This window comes from Phoxinus phoxinus (genome assembly GCF_949152265.1).
Source record: "Phoxinus phoxinus genome assembly, chromosome: 18".
NCBI lineage: Eukaryota > Metazoa > Chordata > Actinopteri > Cypriniformes > Leuciscidae > Phoxinus > Phoxinus phoxinus.
In genome coordinates, this window is record NC_136893.1 from 5615222 (window position 1) to 5628290 (window position 13069).

The 13069-nt window shown below is 39.6% G+C and overlaps 1 protein-coding gene across 1 annotated transcript in view; it reads right to left on the bottom strand.

Annotated features, from left to right (window-relative positions):
* Positions 1-1590: 1590 nt before the first annotated feature.
* The window catches only part of nfatc2a (nuclear factor of activated T cells 2a), a 32039-nt gene continuing 20560 nt past the window's right edge, over positions 1591-13069 (bottom strand). Inside the window, exons 7-10 of the mRNA XM_079588516.1 lie at positions 11591-11646; positions 11342-11474; positions 10444-11172; positions 1591-3831 (exon numbers count right to left, since the gene is read on the bottom strand). Coding sequence (XP_079444642.1) covers positions 3776-3831; positions 10444-11172; positions 11342-11474; positions 11591-11646 — 974 coding nt within the window. The 3' untranslated portion in view covers positions 1591-3775. The remainder of the gene's footprint in view (positions 3832-10443; positions 11173-11341; positions 11475-11590; positions 11647-13069) is intronic.

Below are 13069 nucleotides of genomic sequence, written 5' to 3' on the forward strand. Positions count from 1 at the left end.
TTTATTTTCTCTCGAGGCATCGCCAGCACAGCTGACACAGGTAAACACACGTGCTAGAAGAGTTTCTGCTTGAATACATTCTGTTCCCGCTTCGGATGCCATGATGCCATCAAGCGGTATCTCTGGTCGTAACCAGTCCTTCACTGACCAATCAGCGTTCATTAGCAGAATGCTAGCGTGTTATGGGCAACAACAACTCAACCTGTAAGTAATCGAAAGGACATAAGTACTCGTTCATTCAATTTTCGACCTATAACCCATGTTGAACTTGCCAAACCTACAATCAAATCTGAGATTTCTCAACGGCAATCAGCTGAAAGGGACAAATTTAGCCGTCTAGCCCCATAGACTCCCATTCATTTTGCACTCGGGGGTGATCGCCCCCAGTGGAACTCTGGTGGAACTACAACCAAAATTCGGTACAATAGGACTTAATAGGGAGTGAACAGGCTCTCCGTAGACGGGCTCTGCTAACACTGACTTTTTTTTTGACCAATGGATTACACCGGCACTAACCCAGCATCGCCAATTAATACAAATAAAAAAAACTAACGGGTCAACGATTTACGAGTTTTATGGGCTATTAAGACAAAAAAAATAAAAAAAATATATATATTAGATGTATCGGCCCAAAAATCACCGGGAATCCCCCGATAGCCCCGATGGCCAGTAGGCTATGTGTGGACGTCACACTTTAAATCCTACCTGTTGCCTTTCACCATCCACTCGTTTAGCTGCTGGCGCATCAATTGACATGCCATCTCCTTTTTCTCTTTCTTTTTCTATTTTTAGCCCCGACAGCTTTTTTACTTTATCCATCTTTATCGACGACAACTCATTACTCGTACCCGCCCACTCGTGATATTATTCAGCTGGCATTAGCCCACAAGATTTCAGGAGGAGGGGAGGAGTTCCCATATACGTCACACGACGTAATGTCGAAGTGACTGCCTTGAAAGGGAACTATGGGGTCGCGGTCGCTGTGTCCAGTTTATATACGGTCTATGGGAGAAATCGGGCCCAAAAAATCCAACATGTTGGATATCCCCGATTTGAGATCGGGAGCGGTCCTGACGTCCTTCCGAGCAGACGAGAGCAGTCTTAACACACCACACACGGCACTGACGGCAGGAATATCTGATCAGATTATCAGATGTGTTCGACTGCGGTCCGGGTGGCTCTGATGTCATGCTGACGTACGTCAAAAAACTCTCGCGCGAGCTCAAGGCGCACGTGTCGGATTCTGCAGTCGAGCGCAGTTGCTCTCTCCACTGACTGCGCTGATCAAAAGCATGATGGGAAACGACCATAGACGGTATAGGGAAACGACTTGCTGACGACGCAGCATAATGCTCATTGGTTTAAACAACCGTGATGTATTGTTCTCTTTTAAAATGTTTGGTTTCAAAACTCTGATATGTTTTTTTTATTGTGTGTTATGAGCGAATATTCCCATACTTTCTGACAGTGTGATCTCGGGTTATGTGATGTCATTGTGTGTGTGTGTGTATATATATATACACACACAATGTAAGAGAGATCTGTCCGTCTTGCCTGCACTTTTTTCACTCCTCCCCTCATTCACTCTTGACTACATTTCAGAAATACACTTCGAAACACAAATGAAGATACTTTTGATGCAAAGTTCTGGGAACGTTATTTTATAGTTGCAAAAAATAAAACCTAAAAAAGAACGTTTCTAGACTGTAAAAAAGGGAATCAAACACTAACTTTAGGGGGACGTTCTGTGTTTGATGGGATACTCACTGTCTTCAAAAGGCAGAAATATCAGAGAACCTTAGACTTTATTTGAATATACAAAGACATATGGTGAAAGAAGTGTCTTGGAAATGAGGCAGCCCAGCGAGTAAATGCAACAGGTTTTAGAAAGACTCGAAAACAAAAAGAAACTCTTTAAAGCTTTCCCGTTTTATTGCTCATGTCCTCAGCTATAGCCTTTATTCGACAAACATGAACACGTCTAACATATAGGTTAGACATAAGCCAAAACATGAATATGATTATGACAAGCTAATGAAATAAAAAATATAATTGGATTCTCTTTAGGCATTGACAATCTTATATTAATATATATATAAAAAATGCAATTCATCAATATGCAGCAAAAGCTTTGGCAGTTCATATATTCCCAGAGCCTTGGTTATAAGATATTAAATGGCAAGAGAACAACTGATTCAGTTCATATAAATATTTCTCTTCCAATTCTGACTGAAAATTTGATTCTAAAAAATAACAATTATAGAAATAGTCTATACACTTGTGAAGCAGTCTATTTACAGTAAAAAGAAAAGGTTTACATTCTGAATATAGTTGTTTTGTTTTGCCCACTGTACACTGCAAAAAACAGCTCATTTGAAACCATAGCATCATTATTATTTTTTTACATTGTGTTACAAAGGAACACAGATTACTTTATACCCAATAATAATTCAGCCAAAATTGTAAAGACATATACAAATATCCTTATGTTTTTTTTTTAAAGTGGGATGGATTGCTTTCAACAATATTTTCAAAAAGAAGCCTTTGAACACAAGCTGATGCTTCTTAATACATTTGAGAGATATGCAGAGGGAATCTACTGTAAGTATAAATACAGAAACATATTTCCATGTTTTGAATGTTATACATTAACACACACACATAACATATATATATGCATATCATAAAAGCAAAGCTGTTATTGTTTAAAAAGATCTGTAAAGATGCATCCTAAATTTTAACACAAGACAAAAAACTTGAACAGTTCAAGTGTATATTCATAAGTAGGACAGATGGAACTGGTAAGGTCACGAGCACATAAATACGCAATAATAAAATATGATAACCATTCAGTTATGATATGGGACGAAGATGTTTTGAGAACCTAAAAGTAGTGCAGGGCATCATGGGCTCTGACTTGACACAAGGTACATGTGTTTCCATTCATTTTTGGTTTGCTGGTTCTATGTTTTGGAGGTATTACAGCACCGCAGGAAAAGGCACAATATTCAGTTTTATATTTACATCACAAAGAAGAAAATGGCACTTCATTGGTTTTCTTAGCTGTATAATTACAAACAAATCCATTTTTTTCTTTCTGAAAAACTTTAAATAAAATATAATTCACTGACAAGAAGTGCATACTGTTTTTAAGAATTCCCTTCATGACCAGTGCATTTACTTAAAATATTAAGTACAAGGCATTTAATTTTTTTTTTATTTGGACGGATGTACATGCGGTTCATCGAATACAAAAAGAACAACTATTCTGAAACAAATATATCAAACATTTGCAGTGGTGTGATGCATTCATCCACTTTCCCTTCAGAAGTATATGCAAACCACTTGTTTTGGGGAATATGACGGACAGTAATGGTTTAGTCTCACCGATGATGAGGTTATTGCTCGAAATACACTAATCTAAAGTGAGTTAGTCAAAAGGCTATGGAATAAAAAAAATTAAATAAAAAAAAGGAAAATCCAAACTGTTTATGAAGGCTCAAGTCTCTGACAACTTTGACATATGAGATCAACATTGGACGACTTTCAAAAGTCAAATAATAGCAGGGAAATTCAACACCGCTTGCACATCAACACGCTGCTGTTCCTGGGCTTGACTGAGATGGATGTTTGGTTAAATGAGGTCCATGGTCCAGTTTTTGTCAGAGGTGACACTTGACCGGGCCATCGCTGCTGCTCTCACGTGTCCCGCTGAAGGCAGGGGGACGCCGATACACCCCAGGGGTCCTGCTCGCTTCCCGATCAGGGGTTTCCTCTATGTCTGACCCCTGCCATGCACTCCTGTCAGATCCTTCCTTATGATCTCATTCACTGTAGAAAAGACAGCAAAGAGGAACGTGCGTAAAAATTAAAGGAAAGAACATCTGTTCAGAACTCTTCAGAACTGCAATTTTGAAAAGTCGAAACCACAAGTAAAAAAAGAATAATATTTTAGATTTTTTTGTTGTTGCAATAAATAGTGTGGAATTAAAAAAATTCTTCACAATCCTGCATCATAATTTTACTTACAAATGTATTTCCTGATTTTATATATATATATATATATATATATATATATATATATACAGTATACACACACACACATACACTTTTTTGTAACATTTTTATATAATTATTAGTACTGTGAAATCGAACAATCGCAATTAATCGCATGTAACAAAAAGTTTGTAAATGTGTGTGTGTGTCTAGTGCTGAGCAAAAAATAATTGACTAATCGCATCCAAAATAAAAGTTTGTGTTTACATTATAAATTGAAGTGTACTGTGTACAATTATTTTGTATATATCACACAAATGCATTCTCTCTCTCTCTCTCTCTCTCTATATATATATATATATATATATATATATATATATATATATATATATATATAGGATCTGTACGATTGTTTTACAAATTATTTTAAAAAGAAGTCTCTTCTGCTCACCAAGGCTCCATTTATTTGATTAAAAATACAAAAAAACGGTTTTCTATTTTAATACATTTTAAAATGTAATTTATTCCTGTGACACAAAGCTGAATTTTGAGCATCATTATCTCAGTCTTCAGTGTCACATGATCCTTCAGAAATCATTCTAATATGATGATTTGCTACTCAAGAAACATTTATTATTATTATCAATGTTTTTTTATTTATATGTATATACACACACACACACACGCACAGTACACACGTATTTACGCCATTAAGCGATTTGACAGCACTAATACATATTTCAGAGATTAAGCCAGGATTAGGCCTTCGCTCAGTTGGGACATTTAAGTTTTTATAAACGTGCCTTAGAAAATCTTGAGGCAAAACAATGTCTCTGACATATTGTAAGATACATCATAGTTACTTTCAGTTAAAACAGCTCAAACATGCATTTTTGTCTGGGACTAGGCTTCAGCCTTGACTATGAAACCGGGTAATAATATTGAGAATCCTGCTGTTTTTGACTGGCTGAAGTATCATAAGCTGCAGTGACAGTGACCGGCCACTAGGTGGAAGGGAATGATTTGACAGAACGGGCTCAGCCCTTGTATTGGCCATCACTTCCTGTTGTTTTACAGGGGGGCATAAATGGAAACTTTTACTGCCTCTTCATTCTAAGAATAGCAGCAGGGCGCATGGGGCTGTTCACTCAATCACAACACCGCCACACACTCGTCTAGCCACGACTCACACGTGATGAACAAAGGTCACAGGTAAGATCAAATTATTTGAATGTGGGAAAACACCTGCAATGCTGTTTGAGATAAGTATGGATCAAAATGTTGACAAAGTCACTGATTGATGGTACAGTTACATGGTAGACAAGGGTACTTCAAAGAACAGGATATATAGTTTTATCATAGTATCATTAGCCAAAGAGACAAGTAATGCTATAATTAAAACATGTTGGTTTAGGACAAGAGATCCCATTTATTATATATCCACCATTGTGTGTGTGTGCATCTCTTCAGCCACTGAACTGCACTCTGCCATTACGCATACTGTACTTTGGCTTGAAAACTCAAACGGCATAAAGATAATGTGGTCTGACCTGATCGGCAGCATCCTCAGTGCCATTTACTATTAAGACAAGACCCTTCGACCTGGAAACCCAGAGCACAAGTCATCACTACCTCAATACACAGTGCCATGCTGTTTGTTTGCTATGATGGATGAGCTGGAATAACAGGTGTAGCGTACAGATGGCGTAAGGGCTTGAGGCATATGTCTCTGCCACGGTGCTGACTGAATTATTGATGTTCAGTCTGAATATTTAAGATAACAATAATAATTATAAAACCAACCTGCATTAAACTACTAGCTAAGGAAAATGCAATTTTATGGTTTGGCAAACAGGCAACCAATCAGCTGCAACCAATTGTATTTAAAGCGCAATGACAATGTCAAAAGGTAAAAAAGTTTTGCAAAGTGAAGTAGAGCATGGTAAAATGTATGCACAAGTAAACATCAGTGCTAATTGGCCAACCAAAAATTAGATTAACCACACTGAAAGTATTTCACAAACAGTGTTTGTCGTGGTAAAAGCTTGCGTTCGAGGAGAAGACCTCCCTATTTGAAGCTTTGATAGTGTAAGGAGCACAATGGCACAAAACCAAAAAGCTTGATGGATCTTATAGCCTGAAATGTTTATACCAGCTCAGATACGATAATTGAAGGTTAACGAATCATCTTGAATAAATAAATAACCCTTGTATTTTTTTCATCTTTAAAAAAATAACAAAAAGTAAAACAATATATTGTTGAAATTAAATATTTGTATAAACAATGTTCTATAATACTAAATACCTTATTATTCAAGAAATTTGTGATTATGATAAGGCAAAAAAAAAAAAAAAACGTATTTCCAGTAGAATCTATAATAGCGCAATCAAGAAAGCCTTGCGGTTTTAATCATACAACACTAAGTATGGAAGCTCTATGTGGATGACATCTGTTTTTCCCACAGAGACTAATGAAGAGCAGATGAGAGAGGAATAAACTGGTAGTGGCGGGATTCTGAGGTGCTTTATCAGCGAGAAGAAGAAAAAAACGAAATACGAGGCCCTGCAGACTTTAGATCCACTGATGGAGCTCCTTCCAACACCCAACAGCTTAAAATAAACTCAACAGCAGGGAAACTGGACATGTAGAAACGAGTTCTGTACAACTTCTGAAGAAAATATGAGTGGTGCTTCGCTGTGCAAAACTTGCTTATACATAGAAAACCATGCAATGTACAGGACAGAGAGCTTATAGGGAAAGTAATGAAGGGCTGGCACACACTGCTGGTTTTAGCTGTAAAGGAAGTGTACAGACTGGGCGGTATAATAGATGAGTGTCTGGCTGGAGAGACCTTGACCAATCAGAAAGCTTGTTTACAAACTAATGGTGGAAAGCAAGACAGAGCATAGTAGATGACTCAGTCCGAACCTCAACTATGTGTGCGAACTGTGCATGTACTTACTTCAAGACAAAAAAAGATGGCAAAATCTGTCAAAGCCACTTTTACATATGTCTGGGTGAATAAGCAATGTCTTTAATGTACAAAAATGTTAAAAGTTGCCTTTTAGGCTGTAATCATTATTATTAGCTTTATATAAAAACAATATGAGTCTATGGTGTGTCCTCATTTAGATTGCAAGGTAGCAAGCGTGTATATGTGGATCATATATGCTGTAAAATAGTGTAAACATTAAGAAAACTCATACAGCACTTGACCTACTGGTTAGTGTGTGTGTGTGTGTGTGTGTGTGTGTGTGTGTGTGTGTGTGTGTGTGTGTGTGTGTGTGTGTGTGTGTGTGTGTGTGTGTGTGTGTTGGGTAACGGCTAGAACTGAGTGATAATAAAGCCACAGAGCAAGTGTAAAGGACAGGAAGAGTCTACACCGCAGGTCTGACTGTTTGCCCTCCAAAACAGACTAGTTTAAAAAGGCCAAACCAAAAATAAACTATTGAGACCTCCTTCCCTTTTTACTCTGCCTTCAGATCATGTTAAACTCTACAATCTACAGATGCTTCTTATTTCGAACCACAGTTTTAAAGAACAAAGCTACATCTTATCAGGACACCATTTTCACAGCCAAATACCCAATGGCTTGGCACACACACGGTCCAAAACTGGATGCAAGTGATCTGAAACTAATGTGCACGGCTTACGTGCTCTATCTAAATTATTCCTGCTGCTCTCTCCAGCTGGAAGAACTTCAACTCAGGCTTCCTAGGCTGGAACCGAAGCCTAAGGCGAACAAAGTTGAGCCAGATGAGCACTGGAAGATTGGCCAATGTTGTACCCTCAAAACACAAAGCCAGTTGGGCTGTTTATCTCAGGGTAACACTTGTTAAGGGCCGATGCGGAGATGACATAAAATCAAAAGGTGATCTTTCTAAAAGTAGTCTTAGTCTTAAAAGTAAAAAAACGCCAGTTTGGACTAGTATTCATTTGCATGTTATCCTAGACTGGTACGTACCAATCTAGTTGGTCAATCTAGTTAGACCACCATTGGTAAAACTTTGCTGACGGAGCTGGTCAAACAAGTCTAGCTGGTTAAGCTTTTCAAGAAGCTGTTGATTACAAAAGGTCTAGTATTTACACAAAGATGTACTTAACTTCCTTTTCTTGCTATTGAGAAATGCAAAACATGCATGTTCATAATGAAATAGATGAAGGTACAGTTTCTTTACAGAAAGCCAACCACAGAAACCTTGATGCCCCCTTCAAAACGCCACCATCAAAATTCTGAGTGAAATAGACATATCTGCATGAGTCATATTACAACTGGTTGTGTGTGAAGGTCTTGGAGGACATCAAACGATGAGATGTTAGTGGGTGGATCGCTACACATTGACACCTCTGCAAGCAAAAGCAACTGGGACTTTTTGTGGTCGTCCTTCTTCCTGCTCTCAATTACCTGGACTTTGCACCCCATCTGCTCTTGGGTTACTACCGGTATCACTTCTTAAAAAGTAAAACTAGAGCCACTATGCTTCTTAACTAGATTAACCAATAAGATTGATTTACAATGAGGTCATCCAGCTTCATTATAAAGAACAATCACGAATCCACTAAGGTAAAGCGACTTGTTGCAGGGTCAATCCCACAGCTGGAACTTGAGGTTAAGTGTCTTGCTCAGCGGTACAATGGCAAAAACCCCTCAGTGAATAACTGTGGCCCAACAGAACAGACTGTGTTTGCAACAATTTTGAGTCAGAGTGGTAAAGTAGTAACCTCCTCATTATCGAGCTTGAGCTTTAGTCCCTTTACCACTCCAGTCCTGAATTGTTGCAAGCAAAGTGTGTTGTGTGTGGTCACAGTTATTTCCTTCAGTGTTTACAAATATCAGCATTTTCTGTTTTACTTTAAGGGGCCTTAATGAGGGAATTCACTAGCAGTTTTATGAGTTTACCAGAGTGGTGTTAAACTCTAATGGGGCTACCAGAAATTCTTGTACATAAAAATGGGGGGGCTACAGGGATTCCATAGAAAGATCATAAACCAGCATATTTTTACGAAAACATCAAAGGTTCTAGGTCCCGGAAATCTCATAGTAACTCTCTAGTAACAGGTCTACAGTTGTGGTGTTGCTATTAACTCAGGGAAACCCTATTTGAGTATGCAGAAGAAAATCCATCTTTGGCTCTCGGTCCCACTCGCTTCAGTTTTTCCATCCAACATGGCCCTTTCCCTTTCCTGCGGACTCCCACTCATCACTATCTTGTTCAGATCAGGCTGCCTTTCTGGATAAGTGCAGCAGCTGCAAATAGGAGTTCTGTGCTCCAGATTGGCAAGAGTGCGACCTGTGGAAAAAAAGCAAATCCTCTCGCAGGTTCCCCCCACAGTATTGGGGGGCGCGAGGCCAAGGGGAAGCCCTGGCCAAGTATAACAAACAAAGAGGCTTTCCCCAGCTCTCCCAGGCAGCCCATTCCACTGTTTGACAATGGGTTGCCATGGCACTTGTTTTGTGAATCATAACACTGTCAACATGTCCAAGAAGTTTTGGAGCTGTTTGGTTTTCTTTTCCTTTTTTTTATTCGCAAGGTCGAAAAAGCACCCATTTCCTTGTCAGATACAGGGCATAGAGAACCCCCTGCACGCAAAATAATAAACCACAAGAGAAACTCTGACCCCCTGAACTCCCAAACTGCCTTACAGTAGTGACACTGGAATCTTACACCTTCCCTTGCCAGTATTCTGCTGCATCGTGGTTTGGCCATTTTCATTATAAAAAGTCATTATAACTTGACTGGTTTTTTGACACAATTGAAAAACAAAACAGAGGGTGTGTGTAAGGAAACATGTAGCCATATCCATCTAATTCATTATGGTTTCACTCTTCCTGAGTAATGGAAAGTATATACTCAAAGCAAGGGGTACAAAATAGATTTTTAGTTCATTCCACTTTATATAATACAACATTTCTAGTGTCTCGTTGTCCTTGGGTCATACAGTATGTGTGAGAAACCCCCCCGAAAATGTTAAGAAGATAAGACAATGAGACGGACTTGACAAGCACTCTTCCTGCTATTGTCTGAAAGCAGAGAAAATGTGCTCGGGGACATTTCTAATGGTGCATTAACACATTGTCAGTCAAAGAATGTGACTGAACGGCTCTTCAATACATTTGGTACATTCCTACGGCCACATATTTTTACGGGGAGTTTGAAAGCATGTGTCACTTCACATGCATATGGATTGATAGATACTTTTTAACCACAGTGTAGATGACACACAGTGTAAGAAGCATTTTTTTTTATGTTTCCCAATCAGTATGCTTAAAACAGTGAAGAAAACCTGTTATTCTGTCAGTGCTGTGGAAGCTTGTGTCACCAAGACAAATTCCCTGTATGTGTAAGCATACTTGGCAATAAGGCTCTTTCTGATTTCAAAAAAGTCTTCAACTACATTTTTACTTAATTACGAATGCCTAACCATTACAACAGCGAACTACTCACCATCATCAAGGTAGGCCTGATCCAAGTTCTCCTCCTTGACCGTGACTCGTCCAGGAACACTGGTTCTCGGTTCTTCTGCAGAGGAACATCTCTGGGCCTCTACTTGGACAGGAGGTGACCTGTCTTTGGCCACTCTCTGGAGGAAGGGCTGCTGTTGGATGACAGTGGGGTAATTCTGAGGGTGCTGGGGTGCCTGGGCTGGTTCTGGTGAACGGTTTGCCCCTGTAGCTTGGGGACTATGCTGGTTATAGCCGTCACAATAAATGATGTGCTGATGTTCTGGGGGTGGTGGCGCAGGGGGATCTCCTCCTCTGAGCAGGTGGTGGTTGGTGGGTGAGAACTGGATAATTGAGGGATGCTGGTTGGAGGGATGTTGGCCACCCAGGTGAGGGGACTGGGCTGGGGAACCCGTGTGGACCAGAACTGAACGATGGGAGTCTGGCATCATAGTGGCTCCCGTCTGAGAGTAAATAGGACTGCTTGACATGCTTTTTCCAGGACGGGCGTACAATATGGCTTGGCTCTGCTGCTGAAATCGGTGGTCCGGAGGGGAGACACCCAGGCGAGCCTGCTGACAGGGGACGAGGCCAGGCATCAGGCCACTGTCTGGGTTGATGACCCCCCGATGGTTATAGTACGGCTGGGGAGACACCCCCAGCATTTGCGACATGGAATAACCCATCCGACCAGATTCATATTCATCCACCGGCTCTGTCTTAATAGACGGAACTGGGGAAGTAAAATGAGAGAATATCTATGATGGAGTATTCAAAGTGCACATATCATGGAAAAGATAAATAATACTCAATCAATATACTATATGCAAACTGAGGTCATGCACACATAAAAATCTTAATGGTGCAGTATCAAATAATACCGCTAATAGGCATATAGCTACCTGGTAGAGGTGTGTAGGTGAAATGTTGAGGCTGACTGCGCTTTCGTTTCCCATTGATTACGTAGAAGTTGACTTTGGCTGGATGGCAAATGGATGGGTCTCTATATGGAGGCACCTCAATGAACAGCATGCTCTGTGAATGAGAGAATAGTTTTATTGCTGTATCTATATAGACAGTTTACAAGAAGAGGGCTGAAAATAGACCTTCAGGAAGTTCAGTCATTTATGTAATGCAGACGCTGGACTTACTGCCTGACTTTTGTCTTTGTCAACTGTGGCTTCCAATTCCCAAATCTGCTGTCCATCTGGAAATAGAAAGATGAAAAAAAAGTTTAATTAAATGTGGGTTGCCTAAGTAAAGTTGAGATTAGTTAAGTTTAACTGCACAACCATTATGTAATACCCATGCCAAAGCTCTCATTTATCAGTAAATAATTGATGTAGGCTTCCTAATGTCTAATTTAAGACCACTGGAAGAGTGTAATCTTTGTTCCTTAATATATATATATAATTTTATTTATTAAACAAACCGTCTTGCATCACACTCATGCTTAAAGTCAAAGTTCTTCCCTCGGTTGTTTGGGGAAATACAGGATTGGCCAACCGTTCTCACACTGCTTCCTCCCCTTGTTCATAATGACTCAACTTTGTTTTGAGAGGTAAAGTGGGTGATGAGTTCTGGGTTCATCTGTCATATCTATAGGTCATAGGGTACTGACATAATTCCTCGCCTACAGACTGGTTCCCATACTGCAGAGATTGCATGTGGCACAAATCAATCACATTTCTACCCACAGTTCTATCAGACACGCTTCCTCAGACACTGCTGACCTCATGACTGCCAATCTAAGCATGTAGTGTATTTTGACTAAGTCTGCAAAAAGTCAGAGATGTCAGTATGAACTCAAACCTCTCTCTCATCAACTTTATCTACGGCCAAATGATCTGAATTGTTCATTCCTAATCCCAAGTATCTTTACATAACAGTTTACATTGCATTCTGTCTTCCGTTTGAATTTGTCAACACTGCATTGGCTCCATATTCAACATCGTATAAATGTAAAAGTCTTGCTGATTACTTACAAAGCACTAAATGGTTTAGCTCCTCAGTACTTGAGCAAGCTCTTAACGTATTATAGTCCTTCACGTCTATTGCGATCTCAAAATTCTGGCCAGTTGATAATACCTAGAATATCAAAATCAACTTTTCCTATTTAGCACCTAAACTCTGGAACAATCTTCCTAGCATTTTTCGAGAAGCAGACACACCCTGTCAGTTTAAATATAGACTAAAAACACATCCCTATAACCTGGCATACACAGAGAACATTATACATTTCTATTATTTAAATCAGTTAAATGTTTGCTAGGCTGCATAAACTAGGTCAGCTGGAACTGGAAACACTTCCTATAACACCCAATGTACACGTTACATCATAAGAAGAACGCCATACACTAATATTAGTCTCTCTGTTTATCCCGAGATTTTAGCGGGAGTCAGCCGGGCCGTATCCAGATCAGATGGAGGACCTGTCTAGACACGATCACAGCGCATCCCTGAAGTGTCAGCAGAGAGTGTGTCAACGAGACTCTCCCCTCCGATCTTCAATCAAGATGGAACTGGATAAATATCCTGAATTGTCCGATCCAATCTGACTTCTGACCTGTAATGCTGCCTGAATAATAATCATACACTGTTCGTTCATTGGCCAGAGGAGAACTGGCCCC